At 50.5% G+C, this 12,574-nt stretch overlaps 1 protein-coding gene across 2 annotated transcripts; it reads right to left on the minus strand.

Annotated features, from left to right (window-relative positions):
- Nucleotides 1-28: 28 nt before the first annotated feature.
- Nucleotides 29-6,372, minus strand: Uck1 (uridine-cytidine kinase 1). Of its 2 annotated transcripts, XM_038336268.1 has the most exons (8): nucleotides 6,187-6,372; nucleotides 5,864-6,023; nucleotides 4,908-5,004; nucleotides 4,642-4,784; nucleotides 4,459-4,553; nucleotides 1,882-1,930; nucleotides 1,221-1,413; nucleotides 29-152 (listed from the first exon to the last, which is right to left on the minus strand). In XM_038336268.1, exons 1-7 carry the CDS (start codon nucleotides 6,292-6,294, stop codon nucleotides 1,232-1,234), a joined length of 834 nt encoding a protein of 277 aa, XP_038192196.1. In that variant the 5' UTR covers nucleotides 6,295-6,372; the 3' UTR covers nucleotides 29-152; nucleotides 1,221-1,231. The 2 variants fall into 2 exon arrangements, with proteins under 2 accessions (XP_038192196.1, XP_038192195.1); XM_038336267.2 differs by lacking the exon at nucleotides 29-152 and having other exon boundaries at nucleotides 185-1,413.
- Between the last annotated feature and the right edge of the window lie 6,202 nt (nucleotides 6,373-12,574).

Genomic DNA, 12,574 nt, shown 5'->3' on the forward strand with positions numbered 1-12,574 from the left:
AAAGCCTACGTGGAAATCTGACAGCGCATTAATACCAAGACTCCTCACTGGTCTGTATTTAAACCCCTCTGGGAGATTCCACCGAAGTGTCTTCACCCGTCTCCCACAGCCAGATGTCATCCATACACTTCTTTGCCTTGAATTTGCCTTTCCTAATGTAAATAAAAAGGAACAACATTGATAATCATTTTTTAGTGTTATTTATTGATTCTTCCTCCAAAGGGGTTTCAGTTCAACAAAACTAGTACATCACTAACAGAAACCAGCCCGAGCCTAGTGCAGCTCAGCTGCTGTCACGAGTGGGAACCACAGTGGTATTTAGCAAGAACAAACGAGCGTGTGCGCCACGGCCTGTGACAATAGCCAAGGACACTTTTCCAGAAAGGGCCATCCCATGACATCATAGATGGACCGTGAGCTCAGGTTCAGCGTGCAGAACGCCGGCTTCAGGCAGCCACGTTCACGTGACTGTCTGCTCTGCACTTCCATGCTCCCCTGGCTGGAGATAGATAGCCTACTCTGGCATGCTAATCATGAACTGTACCCAAGTGGTTATACAGACAGCCCTGGCACTCAAGGCTTCCTGCAGAACTGTGAAGACACTACAGCCACAAGAGACCTGAGGGCCTGCTGCTGTCTATCCCACAGTCCAGGCCCCGGGATACCCAGGAGTCCCTTATATCAAGTGTGATGCCACTTGGCTTCAAGTGGATAGACTTAGGGTTCTTTCCTGCCTTACACTCCTTAGACTGGACTATAGCCCAGTGGTAGGTTGTTAAACTAGGTTCATAAGTCACAAACAGCCTGCCACAAAACAAATAAGGATATATGACTTATCTTCAAACTTTCCTTCTGCAACACGGACACGAACCACGTAATACTGGGAAGCACGTCACTGTGGTTCACTATCAACACCAGGCCAGCCAGTGTCAGGGCTGTTTCCTCAGCTGCCCCATAATGTATGTCCTGCATCCCTCTGGAAGCTGGCACCATGGGCTTTCTATGCAGTCTGGGACACTTCTCAGTGACCCAGAGACCTACTGGCCTCCAATGAGAGGAAGCGGAGGACACCGGAATGCTTTGTCAGCATGAATCTGCCCCCCCAAGTAAGGCAGGCCTTGGTCCTAGGTCACGTTGAGAGGAATCCCTGACTGTGCTTTTAAGAGCAAGTGGCTGTCCCCAGGCCCAGACCCTTAATCATGGGTCTGTGGGGAACCTACATATGCTGGTCTCAGTGGGGCCTGCTGCTAGACTCCAGGTGTGAGCGCTTGCCAGTGGCCAACACTCCAGGGTGATCTCCTGGTTCAGGGAAGGTCCTCTTGTAGTTGCGCCCATTGGGCCCTCCTCGGTGTCGCTTGCACAGGTCACCATTGAGAATGTCCTGGATGTGCTGGACAATCAGATTGATGGCAACTGCAATAAGACATGGAAATATCACATTCACTCCTGGAACCCTTGGGGCCTGCCCTTACTCCCCCACTCTGTAAAACACTCAGCATGCAGGAAAGCCACTGAGCCTGCCTACCTGCCCGCAGACCCGACCGACCTCCACGCCTGCCTGCAGTCCCAACCTGCCTGCCCACAGTCCTGGCCTCCATGCCTGCCCGCAGTCCAACCTGCCTGCCTGCCTGCCTGCCCGCCCGCCCTTCATGCCTGCCTGCCTGCCTGATATCTCATCAGACAGAAGACTTTTGCTGATGTTGACTGAGTCTGATAAAAACACATCTCTCCCTGCCCAGCAGCTCTGAGTGTTTGCAAAGTACACACGAACCCAGGTCCCAGTTAACATTGGCAGCCCCCATGCACATACTTGGGAAGCCTTGCTAGCTAAGGTAAAGGCAGCAGCAGTCTCTGCTTGGGAGTAGGGTTGGGGCTGCTTACCCATATTGTCTACCCCTCGAGGGATGATCACATCAGCATACTTCTTGGTCTGAAAGACAGAAGGGTCTCCTGAAGCTGTTTCCTCCGGGTGACTTTAAGGTACTCAGGAACAAGGGATGAACGCCTGGGTGTTGGTAGCACTGGCAAGTTGGGGACAGCCTTACATAGGTGAGAGACGGGGGACTCAGCCATGAGGCAGATTACGCTGGACTAAACTTGAACATCAGTGCTCTACTGTGTTTGCCTGGTCCCAGCTGAATCGCTGGCCTAGACAGGTGTGATACCTCCCACAGTTCTTGGCCTCTGAAATTGGGACTGAAGTCTGCAAATGTCCTATAGGAATGAACGTGACAGGACAAGAGCCTTGCTATACACAGGCCTGTTACCTGGCCCTGCACTGCATGGAGACACACATGGCACCTGTTCCACGTATGCTTTCACTGCTTTATTCTAATGCCAGTGACAGCCCAGCAGACATGGCTGAGGAAGTGCAGAACCCTGAGGAGAGCAGAAGGAAAAACCTTGCTGAGGGGACATAGCTGAACCAGGCAAAGCCCAGAGAGGGTGAAGTATACTATGGACCCAGGTTGATACCGCCAACCTGTGCGTTTGGGTCAGGGAGGCCTGTCCCTTGCAGAAGACAGGTTGCAGAAGGCAGTAGAGACTCTTCCCATGAAAGGCAAGAGCAGACCTGGGCTGGTACCCACTATGGCAGCACTATCAGGTGAGGGGAAGAGGGGCTGAAACCCACTCCCCTTCCCCACCAGCCCGGGAAATGGTTCTGAGGGCTTGACTGATGGGGAGGAAACCCTGAGGAGGTCAACAGCACCTGTTCAGGGAAGGATGCGGCAGGCTGCTCAGGAGGCTGCTCTGAGGCAGGGCGCAGGGCTTGGCTGCCAACTCACCAGCTACTCAGCAAAAGCCCTAGAGTATAAGACTACAACACTTCACACTTTCCAGAAACGTCAGAGAGCATGAGTATTAAATAAAAAACTCTTTGCCGGGCATGGTGGCACACATCTTTAATCCCAACACCCGGGAGGCAAAGGCAGGTGGATCTCTGTGAGTTTGAGGCCAGTGTGGTCTACAGAGCGAGTTCTAGGACAGGTTCCAAAGCTACAAGAAACCATTTCAAAAAACCAAAAGAAAAGAAAAAGAAAAAAAGAAAAAGTTATTTTAGCCTGGTGTGGTAGTGCACTTTTATCCAGGCACCCAGAAGGGGCCCTTTCAGTAGCAGCAAATGGAACTTATTTATCCTGTTTTTGATAGTTCTGGTTCCTTTACTTTCATGGCTGGGGGAAGTCTCCATTTCTGGGGCACGTGTGGGTCTCTTCATTTATCTCTCTCTGGCCTGAAACCAAGCTGGCCTTGAACACATAGAGATCTCCTGCCTTGGAGCTCTGGGATTAAAAGCATGTACAACCATGCCTGGCTTTTATTTTCACCTTTAAGGGATAAAATACTGGAGGCTGAGAGATGGCTCTGCAGGGAGTTAAGAACAAGTGCTGCTCTTGAGAGAGGACTCACGGTCGGTCGAGCCCAGAACCTACATCAGGCAGGTAACAACCACCTAGAACTCCAGCTCCAGGGGACCCCACACTCTCCCTGGCTCCCATGAACACATACATGCACATACACAACACACACAATAATTCTTCTTTTGTTTTTGTTTTGTTTTTTGAGACAGGGTTTCTCTGTGTAACAATCCTGGCTGTCCTGGCTGCTCTGTAGACCAGGCTGGCCTCCAACTCAGAGATCCACTTGCCTCTGCCTCCCGAATGCTGGGATTACAGGCGCACACCACCACTGCCTGGCCCCAAATAAGTACACATGTACATACATACGTGTACATGTTCCTTTTTTCTTTTTTTTTCTTTTTTTTTTTTTTTTTTTTTTTTTTTGGTTTTTCGAGACAGGGTTTCTCTGTAGCTTTGGAGCCTGTCCTGGAACTAGCTCTTGTAGACCAGGCTGGTCTCGAACTCACAGAGATCCGCCTGCCTCTGCCTCCCGAGTGCTGGGATTAAAGGCGTGCACCACCACCGCCCGGCTGCATGTTCCTTTTTTCAAAGGCAAAATACTACTAAGCTTCTCTTTAAAATGCTCCAGTCTGACACTGAACATGACAGCTCACACTCGAGCTCAGGAGACTAAATGTGGAAGCCTGCCATGAGTTCAGGGCCAGCCAGCACTACAACCCTCAGCTCCCCATCACTTCCCTCCATCCCTGAACTGTGTACAGCCACAAGTTCACCTCTAACTCCAGAAATATAAGATGGCCAACAGCAAACTCCTAATGTAAGTCAGCAGTCTCTGAGTATCTGGTCCGGAGCAGCCGGGAGGCCCCAGGCCCTGGAGATCAGTCAGAACACCCAAGAGCTACTCCAGGCACTGACCAGTCCAAAGTCCTTACAGAGCTGCTCCAAGGGGAGTGAGCAAGCCACACAGGTCAGGCTTCAAGGAGAGCTGCCAATGCAGATGCACCAGGGTCCTGCCTGAGGCGAATAGGCAGATAGTGCAGGCAGGGACGGGGGGCAGAGCTGGGACCCACGTTCAGTTCTGAATGGATAAAGGCAGTACCGGCAGGCAGAACTCCTCAAAGGCAGGCTTCACGAAGGTGGTGTACTGGGTCAGAATCTGCTCCAGGTCCCTCCCTCTGTGCACGTCCCGGAGAACTACAGCAACAGGAGCAAGGCACCACCATAAGCCCTCCTTGGGACCCTGGAGGACCCCAGCCCCAGCCAGGGACCTAGAGGCCCTTACCTCTCCGAGACAGCCGGACATCAGAGTCTGTGTCCACAAAGAGGCGCAGGTGGAACATGTCCCGGATCTCCTGAGTGTAGAAAACCAAGATGCCCTCGAACAGAACCACGTCAGCAGGGTAGACCACTGTGGTCTCTGGTAACCTGTCAGGGAGAGGCAGACGGGCCCTGCTTGATAGTCCACAAAACCAGAGAAGTGGGATCCACCAGAGGACAGTGGGTGTGGCCAGCCCTCTCTCACGGGCCTCCCAGGAACTACTGGCTTACCTTGAGTGGGTCACAAAATCATAGGTAGGGACCTCGACAGTTTTGCCTTCGACAATGTTTTTCAGGGTCTTGTGCATCAGATCATTATCAAAAGCATCTACAAAAACAGCAAAAGCCAGACTGCCCAGCTGCTCCAGGGGAAGAACTGCCCCTGCCCAGGTCAGCACAGTGGGAGCCAGGGCTACTGAAGCCGCCACAGCACACCACCAGGAACAGGAACAAAGACTTTCTCCTCTGCCCCTTTTTGTATCTAGGAAGGGCCCATTAAGAGTACATTCTCTGACCTTCTTGTGTCCCTAGGAAAGCTGACTTTCTAGGAACCACTGGCACCTTCCAGACCAGGAAACAGCTCCAAGGCCTGGTGCCAGGCTGGGCTCTGCTTTGACTACCAGCCTCTCTGAAGATTACTCCCAGACAGTTTGGGGAATCCATAGGTCACCCAGGCAGTAGGGTAGTGCAAAGAGCCCCCAGCAGCAAGGTGCAGGAAGGAAATTTTAACACATCGAGAAGTGATCTGAAGACCCCTCTGCTACCTCCTTCCCAAGTGGCTGTAGCCAAGGTCTTGTGCCCCATGACCACAGCAATTCAGCAAATCCTCCTAACATAACATGGGCCGACTACCATGGGAAATGAGGGCGAGCTTCACGAAGCCTCTCGGCTCCTGCGTTCTAGTACAGCCTTGACAGTTGGTATCCATCAGCTCTCTGTTCAGCCTTGGTCTCTCTGCATCGCATCCTACACACATGCAGCCTCCCATGGCCGTCTGCATCCAGCAATCAGCTCGGTGAGGCCCTAATCTGGCAGCCCGCATCCCACAGGCATCTCCTACAGCCCTGGTCCAGCAGTCTGCATCCACACGCACCTCTGTTGTCCGGCAGTGTGCGATCCCAGGAGAGCCCGCGTCGCAGCAGTCCACCCTCCACCCCCACCTCTCCAGGCAGGCTGTCTGCATGTACCTGGGTGGTCGAAATTGTACTGTCCCTTCAGGGCCTTGGCCTTCTGCTCGGCCGTCAGAACCTTATAGAAGCAGTCCTGGCTCAGGATGACCAACTTGCGCTGCCGGCGGTCCACTTCGTTCTGTCCCAGCAGCTCCATGATCTTCTCGCACACTGTTGACTGGGGACAGAAAGGGCCGGGAGTGGGCTTGGGCAGTGACCCACCAGCCCCCGGGGGCGGCCCCTTGGCTGCTAGCAACAGGTGACGCGGCTGGGAGGGAGGCAATGGCGCCCCAACCCGCGGCCGTCAGTCCCTCCGCGAGGCTCGGGCGCAGGCCACTCACCTTGCCGCTAGCGGTGCCACCGCTCACGCCGATGAGGAACGGCCGCGGCTGGGGACGATCGGCCTCGGGCGCGGCGCTCTCGCAGCCGCCGCCTCCCGCCGAAGCCATGTCAAGCGCCTCGGCCCTACATCCACCGACTCTGCCCGCTCCCGCCGGGACGCAGGGGCGAACGCCGTGCGCAGCGCTTCCGGGGACCAGCACGCATGCGTGCGGGGGGCGCGGCTCTCTGGGTGGAGGCCTAGGAAGGCCTGGTGACTCCTGGGTGACCCCGTACCTGGAGGCGGGGCCTGGATGTGGCTCCACCTCCCTCCAACAAGTTGTTTTTGGTTTTGGATTTGTTTTTTGGAGACCCGGGTTTCTCTGTTTAGCCCTGGCTGTCCTGGAACTCTCGGTAGACCAGGTTGGCCTCAAACTCACAGAGATCCTCCTTGCCTCTGTTTTCCCAAGAGCGCCACCACCACCTTTCATTTTATTTTATGTGTATGGGTATTTTACCTGCATGTGTTTGTGTACCACATTCATGGAGTTCCCACAGAGGCTGGAATTTCAGTCAGATGCAAGCTACTGATGGGTGCTTGGAACTGAACCTAGGTTCTCTGGAAGAGCAGTATCTGCAGCTCCCACACCTGGTTTTTAAATTCTTTGTTGTTTTGCTTTGTTTGAGACAGTGTCTAGAACTTGAAATGTAGACCAGGATAGCTTTGAATTCACAGAGACCTCCTGTTTCTGCCCTCCGAGTGCTGGGACTGAAGGCGTGTGCCTGGTTTTAAATTCTTATTGTAAGCGTTGCTCCTGACTTTCATTTACTGTGAATAATTAAGGTGTTGGGAGATGGAGTAGCTCAATTAGCTGCAAGCTGCTGGACTCTCGACCTCGTTGCCTGCTCTGAGCAAAAGCTCAGGCCATCCAACAGCCAACTCAACTATTTTTATGCCAGCACTAACTTTTCTAACATTCGGCAGAGGCCTGAAGAATGCTACACGGTGAACAGAGCTCCTGAAGGCACAGCCTCAGCCAGGGCTGTTTCAGTTTGTCCCAGACTTTTCCAGCATAAACCTCTGTAAACTCCAGATGAGGGCAACCATCCCACCTAGGCCAGAACAGGAGCAGGACCAGCATCTTCCAACTGATATCTAAAGCAAGCCTAGGAGGGGAGCATGGGAGGAAAGACAGCCCATCTCAGAGCAGGGTCAGACAGGCTTCAGGGAGTCAGGGAAGGAGCACTGAGAGACCCAGGACTGAAGAGAACAACCCCACCACCCGGCTGCTCCCTCCTCTCCCCACCCTGGCCACATCTGCCTACTTATTTAACTCCCGGTGTCAGCTTAGCAGGCCAGCTAGGCCCTCCTCTGTTCTTGCCCGTATCTCTCTCCCCACTCCTTACGCTCCTATTCTTTCCATTTTTACTTTCCCTGAGAACATACCTGACCTAGTGTGAGGAGCTCTAACTCAGTCTCCTGAGAGATGGAGCCCTTCTGCATCATCCGATTGCACCTGTGCCTCTCTTCAGTCTACCTATAGCCGAGCTCCTCCGTCTTCCCCATAGCCGAGCTCCTCCATCTTCCCCATAGCCAAATGTACAAATGGAGCATGCTAGATCTTTGGGGCTCTATGAAAATGAATTATGGACATAAAAAGATGAGAAGAACCTTATGCCAAAGGATAGGAAACATTTTCTTTCCTTTCTTTTTGTTTTGTTTTTTTTTTTTTTCGAGACAGGGTTCTTTGTCCTGGCTGTCCTAAAACTCTCTTGGTAGTCCAGGCTGGCCTCAAACTCACTGAGATCTGCCTGCCTCTGTAAGTGGAGACTGCTCATTCATTTCCCAGCCACCTAGACTCAAATAATCACACAGAAACTATATTAATTAAAACACTATTTGGCTGATGGCTCAGCCATATTTTTAGCTAACTCTTTCATCTTAAATTAACCCATTTCTATTAATCTATGTATCACCACGAGGCTGTGGTCTGCCAGTAAGGTTCCTGGCATCTCCCTCCTTCAGGAGCTACATGGCATCTGCCTGACTCTGCCTCCTTTCCTTCTTTATCTCTGCTTAAAATTCCCACTTTGTTATATTCTGCCCTGCCATAGACAAAAGCAGCTTCTTTATTAACCAATGGTAATAAAACTTATCTCCAGCATACAGAGGGGAATCCCACATCATGCCTTTGCCTCCCAAGTGCTGGGACTAAAGGTATGCCACCACCACCCAGCAAGAAACATTTTCAATAAACTCATAACAAAAATATTTGTCAAATCCCTGTCAGGTCAAGAGGCATTTAGAACACAAATGGACAAGACTAGGAAAGAAAGTTCCCTCATCAAGTTATAGTGAAAACACCAAGAATAAAATATATTGAATGCTATAAAGGAGTCAATATAAACATAGGTAGGCCCCTGAGAATAACAGCTGATTTCTCAATAAAATCTAAAGTCAGAATAGATCAGAATGATGTATTTCAAGTTTTGAAAGACCACAGCAACCTTTATACCCAGCAAAACTGTCATACTTGAGAAAGAAAAAATTTCTATGATAAAAGCAGGCAAAAGGGACTGGGTGGTGGTGGCACACCTTTAATTCCAGCACTTCCAGCACTCAGGAGGCAGAGGCAGGTGGATCTCTGTGAGTTTGAGGCCAGCCTGCTTTACAAAATTAGTTCAAGGATAGCTAGAGATGTAACACAGAGAAACCCAGTTTTGAAAAAAAAAAAGCAGGCAAAAGGAATTTATGAAGACTAATCTCTATAGAGAAAACTGACAGGAATGGTCTGGACTGGGCTGGAAAGATGGCTCAGAGGTTAAGAGTACTGGTTGGCCGGGTGGTGGTGGCGCACGCCTTTAATCCCAGCACTCGGGAGGCAGAGGCAGGCGGATCTCTGTGAGTTCGAGACCAGCCTGGTCTACAAGAGCTAGCTCCAGGACAGGCTCTAAAGCTGCAGAGAAACCCTGTCTCGAAAAACAAAACAAAAAACAAAAAACAAACAAAAAAAGAGTACTGGTTGCTCTTCCAAAGGTCCTGAGTTCAATTCCCAGCAACCACATGGTGGCTCACAACCATCTGTAATGAGGTCTGGCGCCCTCTTCTGGCATGCAGATGTACATACAAGCAGAACACTGTGTACATAATATATAAACCTTTTTTTTTTTTTTTTTTTTTTTTTTTAAAAAGGAATGGTCTGGCCGGGCGGTGGTGGCGCACGCCTTTAATCCCAGCACTTGGGAGGCAGAGGCAGGCAGATCTCTGTGAGTTCGAGACCAGCCTGGTCTACAAGAGCTAGTTCCAGGACAGGCTCCAAAGCCACAGAGAAACCCTGTCTCGAAAAACCAAAAAAAAAAAAAAAAAAAAAAAAAAAAGGAATGGTCTGGACTGAAGAGAAAGATGAACGCACCCAAGAGGCTAGGGGGAAGCATCACCACGCTAAAATGAGAAACAGGAAAGCAGGCAGCACAAAACTGACAGGTATGTGCCAACATCCAGACTCAGATTGAGTCTGAACTACCTGTGCGCCTCTGAAGCTGATTACAACCTTGAAGTTGTGAGATCCTGCTCTACTTCTGAACCACTGGGATTGCAGGCATGCAACACCCTGCCTGGTTTATGTGGTACTAGGGATTGACCCCTGTATGATTGGCAAGCACTCTACCAACTGAGCTATTTTCCAGACACAATGACTTACTTTTTATTTGTTTTGTGATCTCCTTCCCTTAAATATAAACCCCACAGGCAGGAGTGTTAGTCTGTTTTATTCAGTAACTCACCCCTGGAATTTAGAGCCCCTAACACTTGGTGAATGAGGGAATGAACAAATGAATGAGTGAACGAATGAGTGATACAGTGGCAGCTGGGTAGCTATAGTTTCATGCTCTTCATACTCTAGCCCACTTCCATATCACCCTAGCACCCAGCTGATGGGTGTTCACCAGCCATGCAGACATCCTTCATGAAGCGGACCCTTCTGTGAAGAGGTCACCACCACAGGCATCAGCTACCCTCTCTCACAGACAGTGTGGTGAAGTCACCGGTGCCGTGTCCTGTGTCTGTGTACAGCATGCTGAGCCTCCCTGCTCAGCCACAAATAAAGCTGAACAGCAGCAGGCTGGTATGGTCGTCACCTTTATCGCCACTGTGGCAAAGATCCTGACGGAAGCTACTGGGAAGGAAGGGCTGCTGTGGCTCAGGGAAGGCCCTGTGGGGAGACTGGGAGGTCACGGCCATGTTACAGCCATAATCAAGAAGCAGAGAGAGACGAATGCTGGCACTCGGTTTTCACCTTTAAAATTTTTTATTTATACTTCTCTTTCTTTTATATGCATTGGTGTTTTGCCTGCACACATGTCTATGAAGGTGCTGCATTCCCTGGGACTGGAGGTACAGACAGGTGTGAGCTGCCATGTGGGTGCTGGGAATTGAACCCCTCTCCTCTGGTAGAGCAGCCAGTGCTCTTAACCACTGAGTCACCTCTCCAGCTTCCTCAGCTTTCACCTTTGTGTTTGATCTGGGATCCCAACCCATAGGGTGGGCCTTCCTTCTGTCTTGGTTAAACCTTTACAGAAACACCCTCATAGACACACCCACAGGTGTTTCCATAGGATCCTAAATCCAGTCAAATTGACAATGAAGGTTGACCATCACAATCGGCATGACGGTACATACCTATCCCAGCATTTAAGCAACTGATGCAGGAGGACTCCAAGTTTGAGTCCAGCAACGTTATATAAGGAGACCCTGTCTCAAAGAGAAAAAAAAAGCAACCAAACTCGTACCGATCATCATATCATTGGCATTGTGTTTCTTCTGCAGCTTTTGCCTAGTCATGATGATTTCTGATCTTTGAGCACCACAACAGGAAGCGGCCTTTCCCCAGGGATGGTCTGGATAGCAGGACCATGGATGTCAGTCACACTAACCTAATGGAATACTAACCTAGTGGTATACACTGTCCATGAGAATGCTGGGGAAGTCTGTGGAGGCTGATACAAGAGCTGCAGAATGAGGACCATGGTGTGAGAGTAAGACAGCACTGTTTGGGGGCCTTCCAGCCCCTTTGGGGCCTCCAGAGCAGGCTGCAGTCAGAGTGGACTTCCTGCTTCCTGAACTGTTCTCTAAGTGGTCCCACCTATGACCCTTTCAGAAGAATCCAGAAGGGGTGGGGCAGGTCAACTCCCGGGATGGAATGCAGTCGACTGGGGTCAGGAAGACTTCCTGGGGAGCAGCCAAATCAGGTCTTCTGGGTGATGGAGATTTGAGACAGCGTTGACATTTGGGGTCAGAGAGCACACTGGAGGGGTTTGAAGGCAGGTTTGCAGTAGGATCTGTGAGGCTCAGAAGCCCATTTATTTCATCAGCCACCAGGGATCAAGAAGCAGAGTGAGGGGCTGGAGAGATGGCTCAGAGATTCAGAGCACTGACTGCTCTTCCTGAGGTCCTGAGTTCAATTCCCAGCAACCACATGGTGGCTCACCACTATCTGTAATGAGATATGGTGCCCTCTTCTGGCCTGCAGGCATACATGGAGGCTGAACACTGTGTACACAATAAATAAATAAATCTTAAAAAAGAATAAGAAGAAGAAGAAGAAGAAGAAGAAGAAGAAGAAGAAGAAGAAGAAGAAGAAGAAGAAGAAGAAGAAGAGCGAAAGCGGCCATCAACAACAGCTCTAGAAATGGGCCTGGCCGTCCCATTTAAAGTTGGGAGTTTCTGGGGTGGTGGTGGTTTATGTCTCTAATCCCAGCACTCAGGAGGCAGAGGCAGGTAGGTACACTATGAGTTCGAGGCCAGTCTGGTCTACAGAGTGGGTTCTAAGACAGCCAGGGCCACACAGAGAAACACTGTCTTTAAAAAAAAAAATCAAGGCCGGGCGTTGGTGGCGCACACCTTTAATCCCAGCACTCGGGAGGCAGAGGCAGGCGGATCTCTGAGTTCGAGGCCAGCCTGGTCTACAAGAGCTAGTTCCAGGACAGGCTCTAGAAACTACAGGGAAACCCTGTCTCGAAAAAAACAAAAAAAAAAAAATCAAAACCAAAATAAACAAACAAAAAAGCTGAGGGATTAGTTCAGTAGTGTACTTGCCTATCAAGCATGAAGTTCAATTTCCAAGCAAAAATGAAAAAAAGAGAGAACCGAGGAGATAGCTCAGGTGGTGAAATACTTGTCATGACAAACACGAGGATCACCTGAGTTCAGCAGTTAAGAGCACTTGTTACCCTGACCTGAGTTCAGTTCCAGTACCCATGTCAGGCCACACAGCTCACAGCCCCAACTCCAGATCCAGCGCCCCCTCTGTCCTCAGAGGGTACTGCACTCACACAGCACCCCCCCCCCCAACACCTTTTATTTTTAAATTTTTATTATCTATACAGTATTATCTATGCAGTATTCTGCCTGCA

The sequence above is a fragment of the Arvicola amphibius genome, chromosome 7, assembly GCF_903992535.2.
Source record: "Arvicola amphibius chromosome 7, mArvAmp1.2, whole genome shotgun sequence".
Lineage (NCBI taxonomy): Eukaryota > Metazoa > Chordata > Mammalia > Rodentia > Cricetidae > Arvicola > Arvicola amphibius.

Coding starts and splice junctions, on each gene's coding strand:
- Uck1 (XM_038336268.1), bottom strand. CDS start 6,294: ATGGCTTCGGCGGGAGGCGGCGGCTGCGAGAGCGCCGCGCCCGAGGCC. Junction 5,005..5,863: donor GTACAATTTCGACCACCCAG/GTACATGCAGAC, acceptor CTGTTTTTGTAG/ATGCTTTTGATAATGATCTG. Junction 1,931..4,458: donor TTGAGGAGTTCTGCCTGCCG/GTACTGCCTTTA, acceptor TCTGTCTTTCAG/ACCAAGAAGTATGCTGATGT.